This window comes from Aulostomus chinensis, chromosome 16, assembly GCF_037954235.1.
Source record: "Aulostomus chinensis isolate RoL2024-O1b breed Wild chromosome 16, RoL_Achi_v1.0, whole genome shotgun sequence".
NCBI lineage: Eukaryota > Metazoa > Chordata > Actinopteri > Syngnathiformes > Aulostomidae > Aulostomus > Aulostomus chinensis.
The window spans coordinates 9,504,775-9,518,619 of NC_141335.1; the positions used below are offsets into that span (position 1 = coordinate 9,504,775).

The following is a 13,845-nucleotide window of genomic DNA, read 5'->3' on the forward strand; positions in this document are numbered from 1 at the left end:
ATAGTCATGACCCTGAAAGTCACTAGTGGCCGATGTTCAGCAGTAAGGACTTGATGTACCTGTGACAGAGCTGTCTGCACCACATGGCCTATATCCTCTCTCCACTCAGGGATGTCAGGATTGTGCTCGTCAAGAGCTGGCGAGAACGACAACAGCAGCGACCTGAAGAACTCTGGAGGGGAGAAAAAGAGAGTAAAAAAAATAAATAAATAAAGCGGATGTCTGTTGAAATATGACTGCTACTTCTTGTTTCTTTTTTGATTAATCTGATGTGCAATTTTGTCTTTTTTCATTTGGAAACATGCAGCTGGAAGTTAATTGCTCCACAAGTTTTCATGTTCCGTTTACCCTGACATTTTATTCATTAGATGAGTGTAACGTTGACATCAGCATGGCACCACCAGCAGCGTGGACCAAGCACGCCAGAGATAGCATATTGCATATTCATCTTATGTGCATCACACCAATTAAAGTCCTTTGAAGACTGTCTCTTCTACTCACCTTTAACAGTTATATCTTTTGAATCCTGCATTACATTGCTCCCAGAAGCCACCTGGACCGTGACCTTGTTTTTGCCTTCTCTGTGAAATGTGTGTGAGATGCTTCCGTCCAAGGTGATAATGGGCTGGATTTCAAAGGTGAAGACACAGAGAATTGCATAGGAAGAAAAAAAAAAAGAAAAGAAAAAAAGCTGCATAATGTATAATGAGCTGTTTGCTGCAGGGAACACAATCAACATGATAAATAAATACAACCAGCCATCCATCCATCCTGCAAGATCTAGAAAAAACTCAAGGCTGCCACACAGGCATCAAGGCTCTGTTCAGAGCTGCATTAATTGAGATGTGTCCTGAGTGGCAAGTGGACAGCTCTAAGTACCTTTGTCTCAGCGTGAGCCTCTAGTGACCACTTGAGAGTGGATCTCACTTCCTCCTCTCTATGTAAATTACTATCCACTATATTTCTGTTTGAAAAGATTTATTTTCTTTATTTAATTCTATTTTTTTTACAAGCCACACACAGTTATGTTGCTCAAATCGTGCAACACTGAAACTTTTTAAAATCAGGGCTGTGCGATATGGCCAAAATCTTGTACCCCAATATACCTAATAACCTCATATTTGATAACGATATCCTGCCCCAGAAAGTTTTCTGACAATTCTATGAAATAAACTTTACTAATAAACAAAGTCTCATTTGAATACTTTACGATACGATAATCCTGTGAACAAAACAATGATAAAAGGCACTTTTATTTTTGATGTTGAGCAGCAGAGCTGTCGCAATCGAGAAGAACCTGTGAAAGACACGATGTAATTCCGAACGATGGAAATAGTGCAGCCAATAAACAGGTTATATGAATACAAAATATAAAATTCAAAAAAGTAAACAACTTTCTCATTAACAGAAAATACTGCCGTGCAGCAGTCCCGCAGTTTCAATGCGATAGTTACAATATAAATGACAGAGGTTTATATCTTTTGATAGACAGTTTTATATCATACTGTTATATACAGTATATCCTAATATGGCACGGCCCTAGTTTAAACTGGTTTTTTTTACCTGTTTTTGGTGTGGTCTGTCTTTTAATTTGACAGTCAGCACAATCCCACAAATATCATGAGAGCATAGACAAGCAAGTGCAATTTCCATTTTGAGGAATATACATTTAGCAGTGCAAAAAAATATGGCTTTTTTTCTACATTGAGTTTGACTGAGTTCACCTCGCCTAGAGAGAGACAGAGGGATGTCAGCTGCTGGGTGAGCTGGATTTCGACACTTTTCTTTTAACTATCAGTCAAAAGTCACATGCAGAAGAAGTGGGTAACAGGACATCAGCTGATGTGGCAGTGCAGGACACGTTTGCATTCACATTGCCGTAAGAATGTGGTCACACGTGGCCCAGCCGTCCACCATAGATCCCACTGCACCCTGAGTGTGATCATCTGGTCAGGGTCAGGATGCATGTGGAAGAACGGGGAAAAGCTGCTGCAAACAGGACAACATGTGGCTGTGGTAGTGAGACAAGGACGAGGAGAAGCTTCTCACCTCGGAGCTGTTGTCAAACCACCAGAAGAAGGTCAGTGTTCTAGTATGGCTTGGCCAAACTATCACGGTCAGATTAGCCTCCTTCCCCCGGATGGCTACAATAGGAGCCGAGAGATATATACGCTCCACTGGACCTGAGGTGGCAACACACACACACACACACCACATATCCATACATATCCATATATCCAATGCACGCACACGCAAACACATATACAGCATTACAATAATCACAGCTGATTTAGCTCCAGGTGTTTGCATTGTACAAAGCTAAAATGCATAAAATGAATACAAGCATGACTGAAATGAAATTCAGCGCCGAGCGGGAGACGTGACTATCCATGAAAGAGAGAAGGTTCATGCTTCGTGCACTGCCGCAGGACGACTAGTGATGTTTCATATTCACATACTGGTGATGTGTAAAAACAGTGTGCTGCTGTCAGAACCCTGGCTGTTTTCAGCAGAGGCTGTCACTCGGTAAATCCCAGTCGTTCTGTAGATGTGCTTGATGCCGTCATCAGTACGGCTCAGGTTAGAGTATGTGATCTTGATGCCGTCCCCAAAGTCGAGCTGGATGCTGGTCCTCAGAGAGTCTCCCTGGGGACAGACGGTAAAACATGGCATCTGTCAGGACAGCTTAGGTCAGGAAACTTCCATTAGACCATATCCACTTAGTCCACTACCAAATTGCTTGGGATGAGATGTCCTAGAAGTTGTGTCACAAATATTTTGTAGGTGAATATAAATCGAGGAGGACAGGAACTCATCTGAGAGGCAAAAGAGGTCTTCAAAGTAAAACCTGGTAAAATAAATAAATAAATAAATAAAAATACCACAAACAAGGAAATATTTCAGCCAAGTTCCAAAAATAAAACTCCCAGTACCTTGGTGATATCTTGCAGCGCAGAAGATTGTTTTGGTTTTATTTACCCAGGCTTTGAAATGTCTGTTCCTCCTGTTTCCACACTAATACAACAGGTCAAGGGGATTTCATTTGTGGAGCTCAAAGCATTGAAAACTTGCATTAAAAAAAAAAAAAGTGAACAGCAACTTCTTTTTCCCAAGGCAGTGTCCCAGTTATTCTGGATTATTCACAGAACGTCCTATCAATAGTGTTTCTAGAGACACTTTCCTCAGTAAAAAGTAGTTCCTATAAAAAATGCTCATTGTGAAGTTTGTTGATTATCTAAAGTTAAAAAGAGAATTTAAAAAAGAAAAAAAAATCCAAAAAGCAAATGCACCACTATTGTGCTGGGGGAGATTCCAATGTCTGGGAGATATTTCCTGATTAAATAAAAATCAGAACGGGTTATTTATTTAATCAGGTTACAGCCAGAGGTAAGTGGGAAAATGTGTTTCTAACCAGATCCTCTGATGATTTATGTTATTTTCCTCTAAAGCTACCGTGAGGGTGACATTTGTGGTTGTTTACTTATTTATTTATTGAGTGAATCATCCACCAAATAAAAAATGTCTCTGTGCAGATATCTCCCATCGGTAAGGAGACGGAATTTCAAAATCGGCACGTCCATCAGCGATATCAGATTAATCTCGCATAACCCCTAAAAACATTATTATTACCCATTTTCTTTAATTAGTTCAGGTCTCTAATATGAGATTTTGCAGCAGCCTTGATTAAAGACAGAAGAAATACAATTACAGATTCTAAGGGTTTTATTCAAATGTTTAAACAAAGCAGGTTTAATATCCAATGTTTTTACAATTTATTATCTATTTATGAGGTTCATAGCCGTAAAAGCAAAAGTTATTTTAACACAGGTGATGATGTATTCAAGTTGCAAACATCTCCATTTTAAGTGATGCACTAACACTAGGAGTTTAGGGAGTCTCAGTCTTTCTTTTTCTGATAGAAAGAGGGTTTAATGATTGAAAAGCACATTCCAAAATTGCATTTTGCATTTTCTCTCCAAGCATTTGACAATGTAAACTTGGGTTTGTTCGTAGTATTCACTTAAGTGTTGAAGTACTTGAAGCTGTGAATACAACGATCTAGCAGGCAGAACACAGGCACATTCTCCAAGCTACTATAAAAGGGTGAACACAGAACTGCATCCCTAACACGCACTCAACAAAATCATTAAACGTGCCTTAGCATAAACAAAGGCCTTCTAGAGGAGATACACTTCCCAAAGTTTCCTTGCCATAAACATACGTAAAGTCGTATTGTAGTTTGACAGAATTGCACAGTTGTAGTGAGACTCAAAAGGGAACCAATCTACACACAGATGGTGCCATTATTCTAGCCATTACAACACTGTGCAATCAACATTTAAAAGCAACCACCCCCCCCAAAAAAACAAACAAAAACCCCCCCCAAACCTTCTCTGTTGCCATAATAAGTTACTTTCATTCACCGAACCAGCAGTCTGCCCGCAGGTTTACAGAATTTGCAGAACAAAACAAAACTTAGGAGCAGTGCCGCGTGATTTGGTAAAAACTCAAGCAGGGATTATCGTTTATAATATTTTGGTTTGCAATATAGAAATAGCGTCATTAGTCTACTCGCTAGGTTATAAAATAAACATAAATGCCTGAAACAGAATGAACATAAAAAAAATCAAAAACGAATCTTTTTGCAGCTTTGTTTTCAAATCATAGCGTTTCCGACATTTCAATAAAAAACGGCGAGAAAAAAACTATTTTTTACAAAAACAAGGCATTCCTGCAACATCTGTGCAGTACTACAGTATTCAGAATGATGGGTTTGTTTTTTTTTTGCAGTTATATAATTCTCTGGGCGGTACCATGTAACAACCAGCCATGTCGAGTCGCAGCACTGAACACCAAACTTCATATCTATACAAAAAGAAGTAAATTGAAAAGAGAACAGGGAAAAAAAGCATCAAATTCTTCATTCACTGAATCTGGAGCTTCATTAGAAACAAATTCCTCTTAATATCAATGAAGTCAGGGCATCGGATGTGAATCTAACAGAAAATACGAGATTCCTCCCTCAATGCCGAAAAGAAACGATATTGATTTGATGTCGACCTTTAAACGGAGAACATAATTACCAACTGTTGTTTTAGTCTCTTTTACATCCATGGCCTATTTGCTGCAATAGCTTTCAAGGTTTTCTATTAATTAATCTCATGTTGTTGCCTAAATGTTGTGTGTCATCCTTTAAAGCATTCAAATATGACACCATTTTTGAAATTCACTCTTCTCTACATCAGTGTTAAGTATTCCTATGGGTATGTCTTCCAATATCACAGAGCTTCAGAGACTCATTCATTCTTTCTATGCTGTATAATGTACATTACTTTCTGTTTGTCTGTTTCTGGTTGTTTCATCTCATTTTGCACCCACCACAATATTTATCACAGCAAAAGTCCAAAAATAGCAGAAAGGATGATATTTAAAAGTGTACAAGAACATGGTGGTTTGAACTACTTCAAACCAAGCTCATTCCAGCCATTTTCCGATTTTTTTCCATCTTTATTTTAATTTGTTTGTTGATTACACCTCTGTTGTTTTGAAATGGTAACAGAAGTCCCTTCAGGATGAATTTAACTGGTGAAGGTGTTTCTCTGGCTCGGTGTGATTAAATACCGACAATAACATTCCCATCAACTTGAGCTGCGCAGTGTGTTTAGTGGTAATTAGTCATGCTAATTAGCTGATCTGGTAATTAGAAAATGTTAGCATGCTAATACAGTGACAGTGAAGAACCTGCCAAACATACACACGTTTACATGCTGTCACTAGCATTGTAGCTGAAAGTACTCACAGACGCCTTGGCAGTAGACTTGTCATGTTTTAAAGCTCCATTATGTAGTTTTTAGTTTTTGCTGCTTAGTGTTAGCATGATTCAAGCATTTGCCAAACTACCATACTATAATGACATGACTAGAAGTGGTCAGTTGTCATGTTTTATTATAAGGCAAAAAGACGTCTGCTAAATTCTTACAATGGTTTATTCATTACTGTGACCCTCGAACTGGACCCCCAGCAGTTGTGTACATGTTAAAATGCAGTTGCTAACGGCTAACTGTTTAGAGAGCAGAAGAAGGGCCTTGCTCTGATCTTTTTCAGTTTTTAGCTTTGTCTGTAAAAATCCTTTTTGTTTTTTCCCCCTCTGCTAGAATGTTTGTGCTGAGCTATAGTTTATAATACCCAAACTTAGCATTTCGAGCTAGCACAGGGTACACATGAGTAGTGTCCAATCAATCTAACCTTCATAGAGCAGGAACAGATGTTCGGAGCTCAGGAATAACAGAGGCATCATTCGCCACATCAGAAGTTGTCAAACTGTCAAAACAATGTGGATACTCTTTACATACTGTACGTAGACATTTCCATTTTACCAATACTCGCCATTAGTTTTACACGCTTAGCTGAAAACATGTCAGTTCAGTTTTGGATTATTTGAAAGACCCGCCTCCAGAGGCAGATAGGCCAATCAGGCTCATATTTTCTCTCATTGATATCCCATGTCGCCCAGACCAAGAGAGTTTGTTCATGAAGTACAAAATTCTACACTGAGTTGTTTTAAAAGAAAATGACTGAGCCTCGTGTATGTTAGCAGTTCAGCAACAGTTTGCGGTGGTACGACTCACGTCATCAAGGTAGACCATGAAAGTAACGTTGCTTCCAACGGTAGCCCGTAGTTCTCCTTGACTTGTAGACAATCGAAGACCTCGGGGTGGTCTGGGATGACACGCCTGCCTTCTGGGCGAGTACACGTTCCTCCCTCCTTCCTTACAGTTATTGGACAGAACCTTCCGATACCTTTGAAGAATCAACAAAAATTTGAGAAGTTTTATTGAATATCAAGACTGTCAAGAGGAAGGAGAATGCTGTTCCAAAGCCTCAGCTGCCCAGTCTATGTTGCTACTTTCAGACTATGTTCGTCTGAACCATAAGGATTATCATTGTGTGCTCTAAACAACACAACAAACAAGCTTGAATGGAGTAACATTGTTCTGAGATGGATTGAACATCATGGGCCACTTACCCTGTGCTGTTAAAGAAGCTTTGGCTGGTGCTGCAGCTTTTCGCCGCACCATTTGGATTAAACCAAAAAGCAGGGGAGCACTTCCCATTTGCCTGGCGTTCCCACCCATAATCACTGCCAAAAACAAAACAGTTCATAAAATGGTAAAAGACTGCGACTCAAATAATCCGAGACCTCTGAAAGCTTTTGTAGTGGGGCAAATGCTTCGCGGTTGGAGCGCCATTGCATATTTTAAGACCATAACTAGAGACATGATTGTCAGACAAGCAGGATCAAACAGAATTTCAGACAGACGGATAAAAGATATTTAAAATTCAATTACAGATTCATTATTAATTGAATTATAATAACTCACTTGGCGTTATGCAAATTACAGAAGTATGATGAAAAGTTCTTACTCCTATCTACAATTTCCAACCTATAATTACATTCGCTGAAAGTCATTTTGGTTATGAAAATACGCAATATAAGATGGATATTCAAGCATATGAAATCCTGCAAGATGATACATGTAGCCATGACTGCAATAGAAGGAGAAGGAGAGGTTCTGTTTGGTAAACATGCAATGAAAGAAATTAAGGATCCTGCAGGGTGTTAGCGCGAATATATCGGTACGGTAAAATCCCAGTAGGGAACGCTAAGGAGAAGGTATTACCATTCAAAGTCAAGGGATGTGCAGGGGCATGGCTCTGAGGAATAGATCCTGGAATAGTCCTGGGCCAGCATGCAACGGTTGCCTGGCCTGCGCTTCATATAAACCTGCTTCTCCCCCATCACACACAGCTCTCCCTGTCAAATGAAGGAAAAAGAAATACACGCAAAATACATAGAAACACTAGAGTGATAGGAATAATTTGTTTTGCCCTTGATTGATACAGGAGCGTTCTGTTGACCGAACATGCATCTCTCGTCGTTGACAATGAATCAATAATGTTTAATATCCATGTTACCTTGTTATGCAGGTGCCACATCTGATAATCTCCATCCATGCATCTGCGACTGAACAGGCCCTTATAGTCAATCTTGATCAGTTGCCACTCTGACCGATGGCTGAAGTGTCCAAAGAATCTGGAGAAGGATTCGTCAAAATGAAAAATCATGAAAAATGTTAATTTGAGATACATTTATATGGCGGGGATCCGTGAGGATATCGGCACGTTATCGGTATTAGTATCAGTCCTACTTCTATCTACATGATTTATTTTTCAAAAAAAGTTTTTTTTTTTTTATTAAATAAATGTTTTCATATTCACAATACTAAACAAACTGTTTTTCAATATATAAAAACTCTAAATATCACATTTATCCATAGTGTAAAAATATCAGCAAGAAAATCCAATATCGTGCCTTCCTTATACTGCATACTGGTTTCTGACAGACGGAGCTAGTTTTAGCTAAGCGCAGGACTAATTTTCTCAGTCAGATAATGAACTGGACACTTCCACTTACGTAACAATATGATTGTCAGATTCGTGCTCCATTAGAACTCCGTCCACATACAGAGGTGCCAAGGAGAAACTGTGGCGGTCCCATTTCTTCCCTTCATCTAAACTGATCCTGCATATAAAAGACAGAAATAGCTAAACCAGCTGGTGCTCCATGTTCATCTATCTGCTGGAGCTGAATATATGATGATGTCTATGTATATGACATTAAACATCAGGCATATACAAGGCAGACAACGAAGAACAAGGTTGGAAGGAATATGATAAAAGACTGCTGCTGACAAACGAAGAACCTTGGATATTCTTCAATGTGAAAAATCATCTTGACTGAACAATAAGAACAAATGTTTCCAAGCCTAGGTAAATGTTTGAAGGTGACAAAACAACAGAAAAGAGAGATATGACTCCAGTTGCAGCAATAGAAATACATTTGGGGTTTAAAAATCACCTTTCTCAGAGCTTAATCACTTGTGACAGGGTTGTAGTGTGCAGACACATTAAAGTAGATAGTGTTACAAAGCCCCCACAACATGAGGGACTTATGAGGGCATTCTCAGTCTCGTATTTCCACCCGGCTCTACTTCTGATTTACATAAAAGCACTCAAACCATCATATCCAACCAAGAGTACAAAGCTGTAACAGACTCTCCTCTGCTGGAGATGATTCTGACCATTCTAAAGCTGCAGCGTTGATAAAATAATCATGCAAACTCAGACCATCAGCATTTCTGAAAAAAAAGAAAGAAAAAAAAGTAATCATGCCCCCACAACAATTGTGGAGCGATAGCCACCTACCATAAGTGTCGAATCGGCGCAGCTGCGTGTAAGACTGCCAGTAGAGCTCCTCCATTGTCAAGAAACCAAATGTTGTGCTCTTCATCAAAAATCTGCAAATTGAAAGAACCCATTAGCTCCATTAAAAACAGAACACTCGGAATTAACAAGTGCGGTGCAGAGACACAGATGGATCTCACCTGTCTCCAGCTATTTCCTGCATCAGACGTTATAAACATGCCAAGGTTGGTGGAGGACAGCTCTGTTCCGATATTCCCTGAGTGCAAAAGAAAAACATGAATAATTTCATGAGTATTTACATAGCAAAGCCTCTGCATAAGACATAATGCACCTAAATGCACAACCAACCGATAAATGTGTTATTTTGAGAATCTGTGTGTCCTCGTTCCCCACCAGAGGACATATTTATGACTTCCTGTAACCTTCTAATCTTACCAAAAATAGTACACTTAAAGGAACATGCCAACATTTTGGGGAAATATGGCTATTGTCCATCCTCCAGAGAGCCAGACATGAGGATAGGTACCCCTTTCTCCTCTGTGGGTGTACTGGGGAGCTAGAAAACAGCTGACTGCTAATTTGTCTAGCACACTGAATGGTAATAGATGGGCAGCGTTAGCATATCTTTGTCAAAAATGTAAAAAAAATTAAAAAATAGATAAGGTTTAGGATCTTGATTTCCTCATCTTCATAATCCTGAATATATTATACAGTATTGTCTATGTATTTGACCTTAATCATCAGACGCCTCCAAGTTAGACAATGAAGAACAAGGTTAAAATAAATATGACAAAAGATTGCAGGATATTTGCTGCGGCTGAAAAATGAAGATGGTTTTATACTTTTTATTGTGAAAAATTGTATTGAGTGAACACTGGAAAGTCAGCAATGACAAGTAGCAACAGTCACTCCTCCTCTAGTTGTAAACAAACCTTTTGTGTTGTTGATTCGAGGTGCAGGGCCTAATCACTGCACCCACTCAGGGCGTGTCTGATTCCAAAATGACAATGTTGTGTCAGTTTAAATTGTTGTTACATTAAGGATGTTACACATCACTTTAAGTTGTATATTTGATTTCTTTTGATAAAGGTATACTAACGATTACCATTCACTAACATTCAGTGTGCTATGCTGAACAGCAGTTAGCCATCTCAGCTGCCTAATACACACACAGATTAGACTTCTTGTCAGGCTCTGGGGAGGATGGTAGATAAGTGTGTTTCCCAGAAAGCTGCACGTTTCATTAAGGATTGAAATTGCTGACTTTAAGAACAGAAAGAGGGCACTGTGTGATTAGTTTTGTGCTCCATTTTGGGTGCCTGTGAAACGGCAGCGGTGAGAAGTGTCCGTCCATTTGTCAAGTTTCTTGTTTAGATAATTTGTCTGATTTAGTATCATCAATATAAAATAAGATAATCCTTTATGAGTCCCCAGGCTGGGAAGACTGGGATTCAGGTGAAGTGTTTTTTGTTCTTGTACTCTATGAATACATCCAGTGTTGCACAACTAATTGCCTCACAGGGGACAAATAAGATTATTGATTGACTGATTGTGTATATTTTGGTTGCACTGTTTTAATATGTTTACCCGAGTAACTAGGGATGCTTCTGGTGATTAAAATGAGAAAAGGTTCCCCAACCCCTCCCAAGGTTAATCTTCCAGTTACTGTACCTGTAGCAACAATGATTCCTGGTACGGACTTTTTGCTTGTGACTGGTCCAGATGTGTAAGGATTCTCTGACATCTCCAGATGAAGATGCAGCGAGCAAAATGGCTGTCAACAAAATGGATTCCAATACAACTCAGATAGAGACAATATGTATCAGACAGATCTTTATAGGAGCAATTATAATTGGCTCTGCCTTCCCATTGAGAGAAAAGTGCTCACATTTTCACAGGCTATTTATATAACAAAGATCCCGTGTTGCCTTCATCTCCTCTGCCAGAAAAGAAAGGAAAATGGCTGAGAGGACATGGAGGGCATCTGAATTGTTTCATTCTAAAGCAAACAAGGCATGTAATTAAAATTCCCCAAGATGCACTGATAAAACACGGAAAATTGATTCAAATCATTTTCACTCATCTCTCAGACTAAAGCGCATTGAAAAACATCAATAAAGCTTTTCAGACAGAGGAGGTTGCAGGGGGGTCAGAGAGGAGATGAGAGCATAGTGGTCATTTGTATAAGACAGTGAAAGATTTTGACTCACAGAGCAATAGCACATTACACTGTGGCTAAACTCAATATGCTGTCTCCTTAAAAAAAAAAACATACTGACTGGATTAGGTGAGTATCATACCTACGGAATAACAACACAGACGCATAATGTAATGCAGTGTAATCTAACATTCATTAGTCCAGTGTGACTACATTTAGTGAATTGAAGTCACAGAGGTTAATGGAAAGTCTGGACCCCTGAAACTAAATGTAATGGCACAGTGTGTCGTACACGGGTAATAAGAATATCCCAACTGAGCATCTCCTTGGCCATTTAGGAGGTTAAAAAGGCAAACTGATGCTAAAGCTGGCACCTGGCCTTGTGCAAATATGGCTGTAAATCAAAGAACATCTAAAGCGTGGCTGATGAGGTCGAAACATTTGATGCATGATACGTGTCAGAAGCTTCATTTCCCATGAATAAGCACATTTATTCACTCTTGCCCGACGGCTGCAGCTCACCAGAATGCAGTGAATATTATTTCCAGCTACATCAGTGGGAGGAGCTGGCAGCAAGGCCCACGACTGTCCTTTGTTGTATGTGAGGAAAGTCTTAATGCGATGATCCACCAGTTTGTTGGCTAGATACATGCCGTTTATTCCTTCCACCTAGAAAGAGAAAAAGTAAAATTTGTATTGTTTTTTTTTTGTTTGATGGAAATATATACATTCTATTTACTTTCAAGGTGGACCAACCATAGCTGATTAGTTGATAAACTGCTCTGCTTCTCAAGCAAAACTGCTGAGCCTTTAGAACATCGGAGATTGAGTGCCATATTTTTTTTCAGTAGCTCAGTAAATCCTTTTTTTTTTTTTTTTTAATAAATGGACTTCAACCTCACCTTTCAATGAGCACCTTTCTGTTTTCACTGCTATATTTAGCCAAGGCAGCGTTCTTGTTCCTCCCGCTTTCCTTTCTGCTACTGACAGCTCCTTACAAGGTTTGCGAGGATTAGGTATCAACATCGACAGTTCTCATACTGTTTACATTAGCTTTCCTACGGTAATGAATAAAATACAGCTGGACTGAGGAGTTCACCTGAGCGTGCATGTCTGATTTCCTAAGCTGCCTCTTTTGGTGAAGCGCCTGGTTCATATTTATGGATGTGTACCTTGGCCATTATTCTGGAGGTTTCCTACTCATCCATTATTTCAAACTAGTAAAGTAACACATACACCTCAGTTTGAAAAAAAAAAAAGTTGAATATCTTTATTTTCATTCCAATTTCAGGACTGAATAATGAAATAGTAGCCATCATTGTAAATGGTAACTAGAAAGCACTCAGAGTGGGCAAACCTCTCCCAGGGATGGCACGAGGATACAGAATATGTACAGAGTATCATCAAAGTCCATTCATACATTTTTATCCCCAACCATTAAAAATAAGTCTTCTACATCACAGATCAAGAATACAGTACATTCAAGAGGATTTTCCAGAGGCTGAAATATTCATCTTTCAACAATTTAACTTGATCTCAACACCACTGAGAGCTGTATCCCGGCAGTCCTCAGGATCTAGGATCCAACATTTCATTCAGTCCGCCTCCAAAAGTTAATCACTTGTTCCTCATAATCAAACGTATCTTTAATTCAAATTTCATCAAATATCTGCCGACTGATTTTTGAGATATCCAGTAATCTAACACGACACATTTAAACACAGTACTTCCTTGGAAGAGCTAATAACAATTGCGTAGCGCCATTTGTTGCAATACAGTGAAACGGGGAAATTTCCTGAGTAAATTATCATGCCAGGTAAGCCGCATAACACTGACACTCAGCTTCTTAAATGTGAGAATTTTCGGTGCTTGTAATTTTTTTTTTTTATTTTTAAAATGAAAATCTTAGGATCTTGGACTGTTTGTCGGAAGAAAAAAAAATTGCAGTATCAACTTGGCCTCTAAAGAACGTGATAGCCATTTTTCATTCCACCTCGAAACAACAACAACAACAAAAAGAACTAAGAATTAACTGAGATAACAATCTGCAGGCTAGGAATCAGTTTAACCAACTGTGAGAGGTGTAAGGACAGAAACTGGGGTTGTATAATCTGGCAGCAGCCAATGAACAGGATTAACTATGCACCTTATAAAAGTCAACCAGTAGGTTACCGGTGGGTCCTCTGCTGGTTCTCAGGTTCTCTAATGAAAGGGTAAAGTAGACCCCGGGGGAGTCGGAGATATACAAGCTGTACGTGTTGTTCTGATTCCACTCCTGGACGGCGGCAAATACCTGCTTCTCGTCCGTACTGATGATGTGCATGTCCTGCAGGGAAACGGGGGTGAGAGAAGAATAATTTGTGACATTTGTGATAAAGAGACACAACACAAAACAACTCAGAAAGTTTTTTTTTATTCTT

General features: G+C 39.2%; 1 protein-coding gene across 3 annotated transcripts in view; it reads right to left on the reverse strand.

Annotated features, from left to right (window-relative positions):
- Positions 1-13,845, reverse strand: part of LOC147247408 (VPS10 domain-containing receptor SorCS3-like) — a 58,291-nt gene that overhangs the window by 10,719 nt on the left and 33,727 nt on the right. For 2 of the 3 annotated variants that reach the window (XM_086179594.1, XM_086179593.1), the window contains exons 9-22: positions 13,572-13,751; positions 11,948-12,094; positions 10,939-11,041; positions 9,447-9,523; positions 9,268-9,359; positions 8,477-8,584; positions 7,978-8,095; positions 7,683-7,816; positions 7,028-7,141; positions 6,630-6,801; positions 2,460-2,646; positions 2,050-2,183; positions 502-691; positions 60-172 (exon numbers count right to left, since the gene is read on the reverse strand). In XM_086179594.1, the coding sequence (XP_086035720.1) occupies positions 60-172; positions 502-691; positions 2,050-2,183; positions 2,460-2,646; positions 6,630-6,801; positions 7,028-7,141; positions 7,683-7,816; positions 7,978-8,095; positions 8,477-8,584; positions 9,268-9,359; positions 9,447-9,523; positions 10,939-11,041; positions 11,948-12,094; positions 13,572-13,751 (1,869 nt within the window). The remainder of the gene's footprint in view (positions 1-59; positions 173-501; positions 692-2,049; positions 2,184-2,459; positions 2,647-6,629; positions 6,802-7,027; positions 7,142-7,682; positions 7,817-7,977; positions 8,096-8,476; positions 8,585-9,267; positions 9,360-9,446; positions 9,524-10,938; positions 11,042-11,947; positions 12,095-13,571; positions 13,752-13,845) is intronic. The other variant, XM_086179595.1, reaches the window with a different exon arrangement.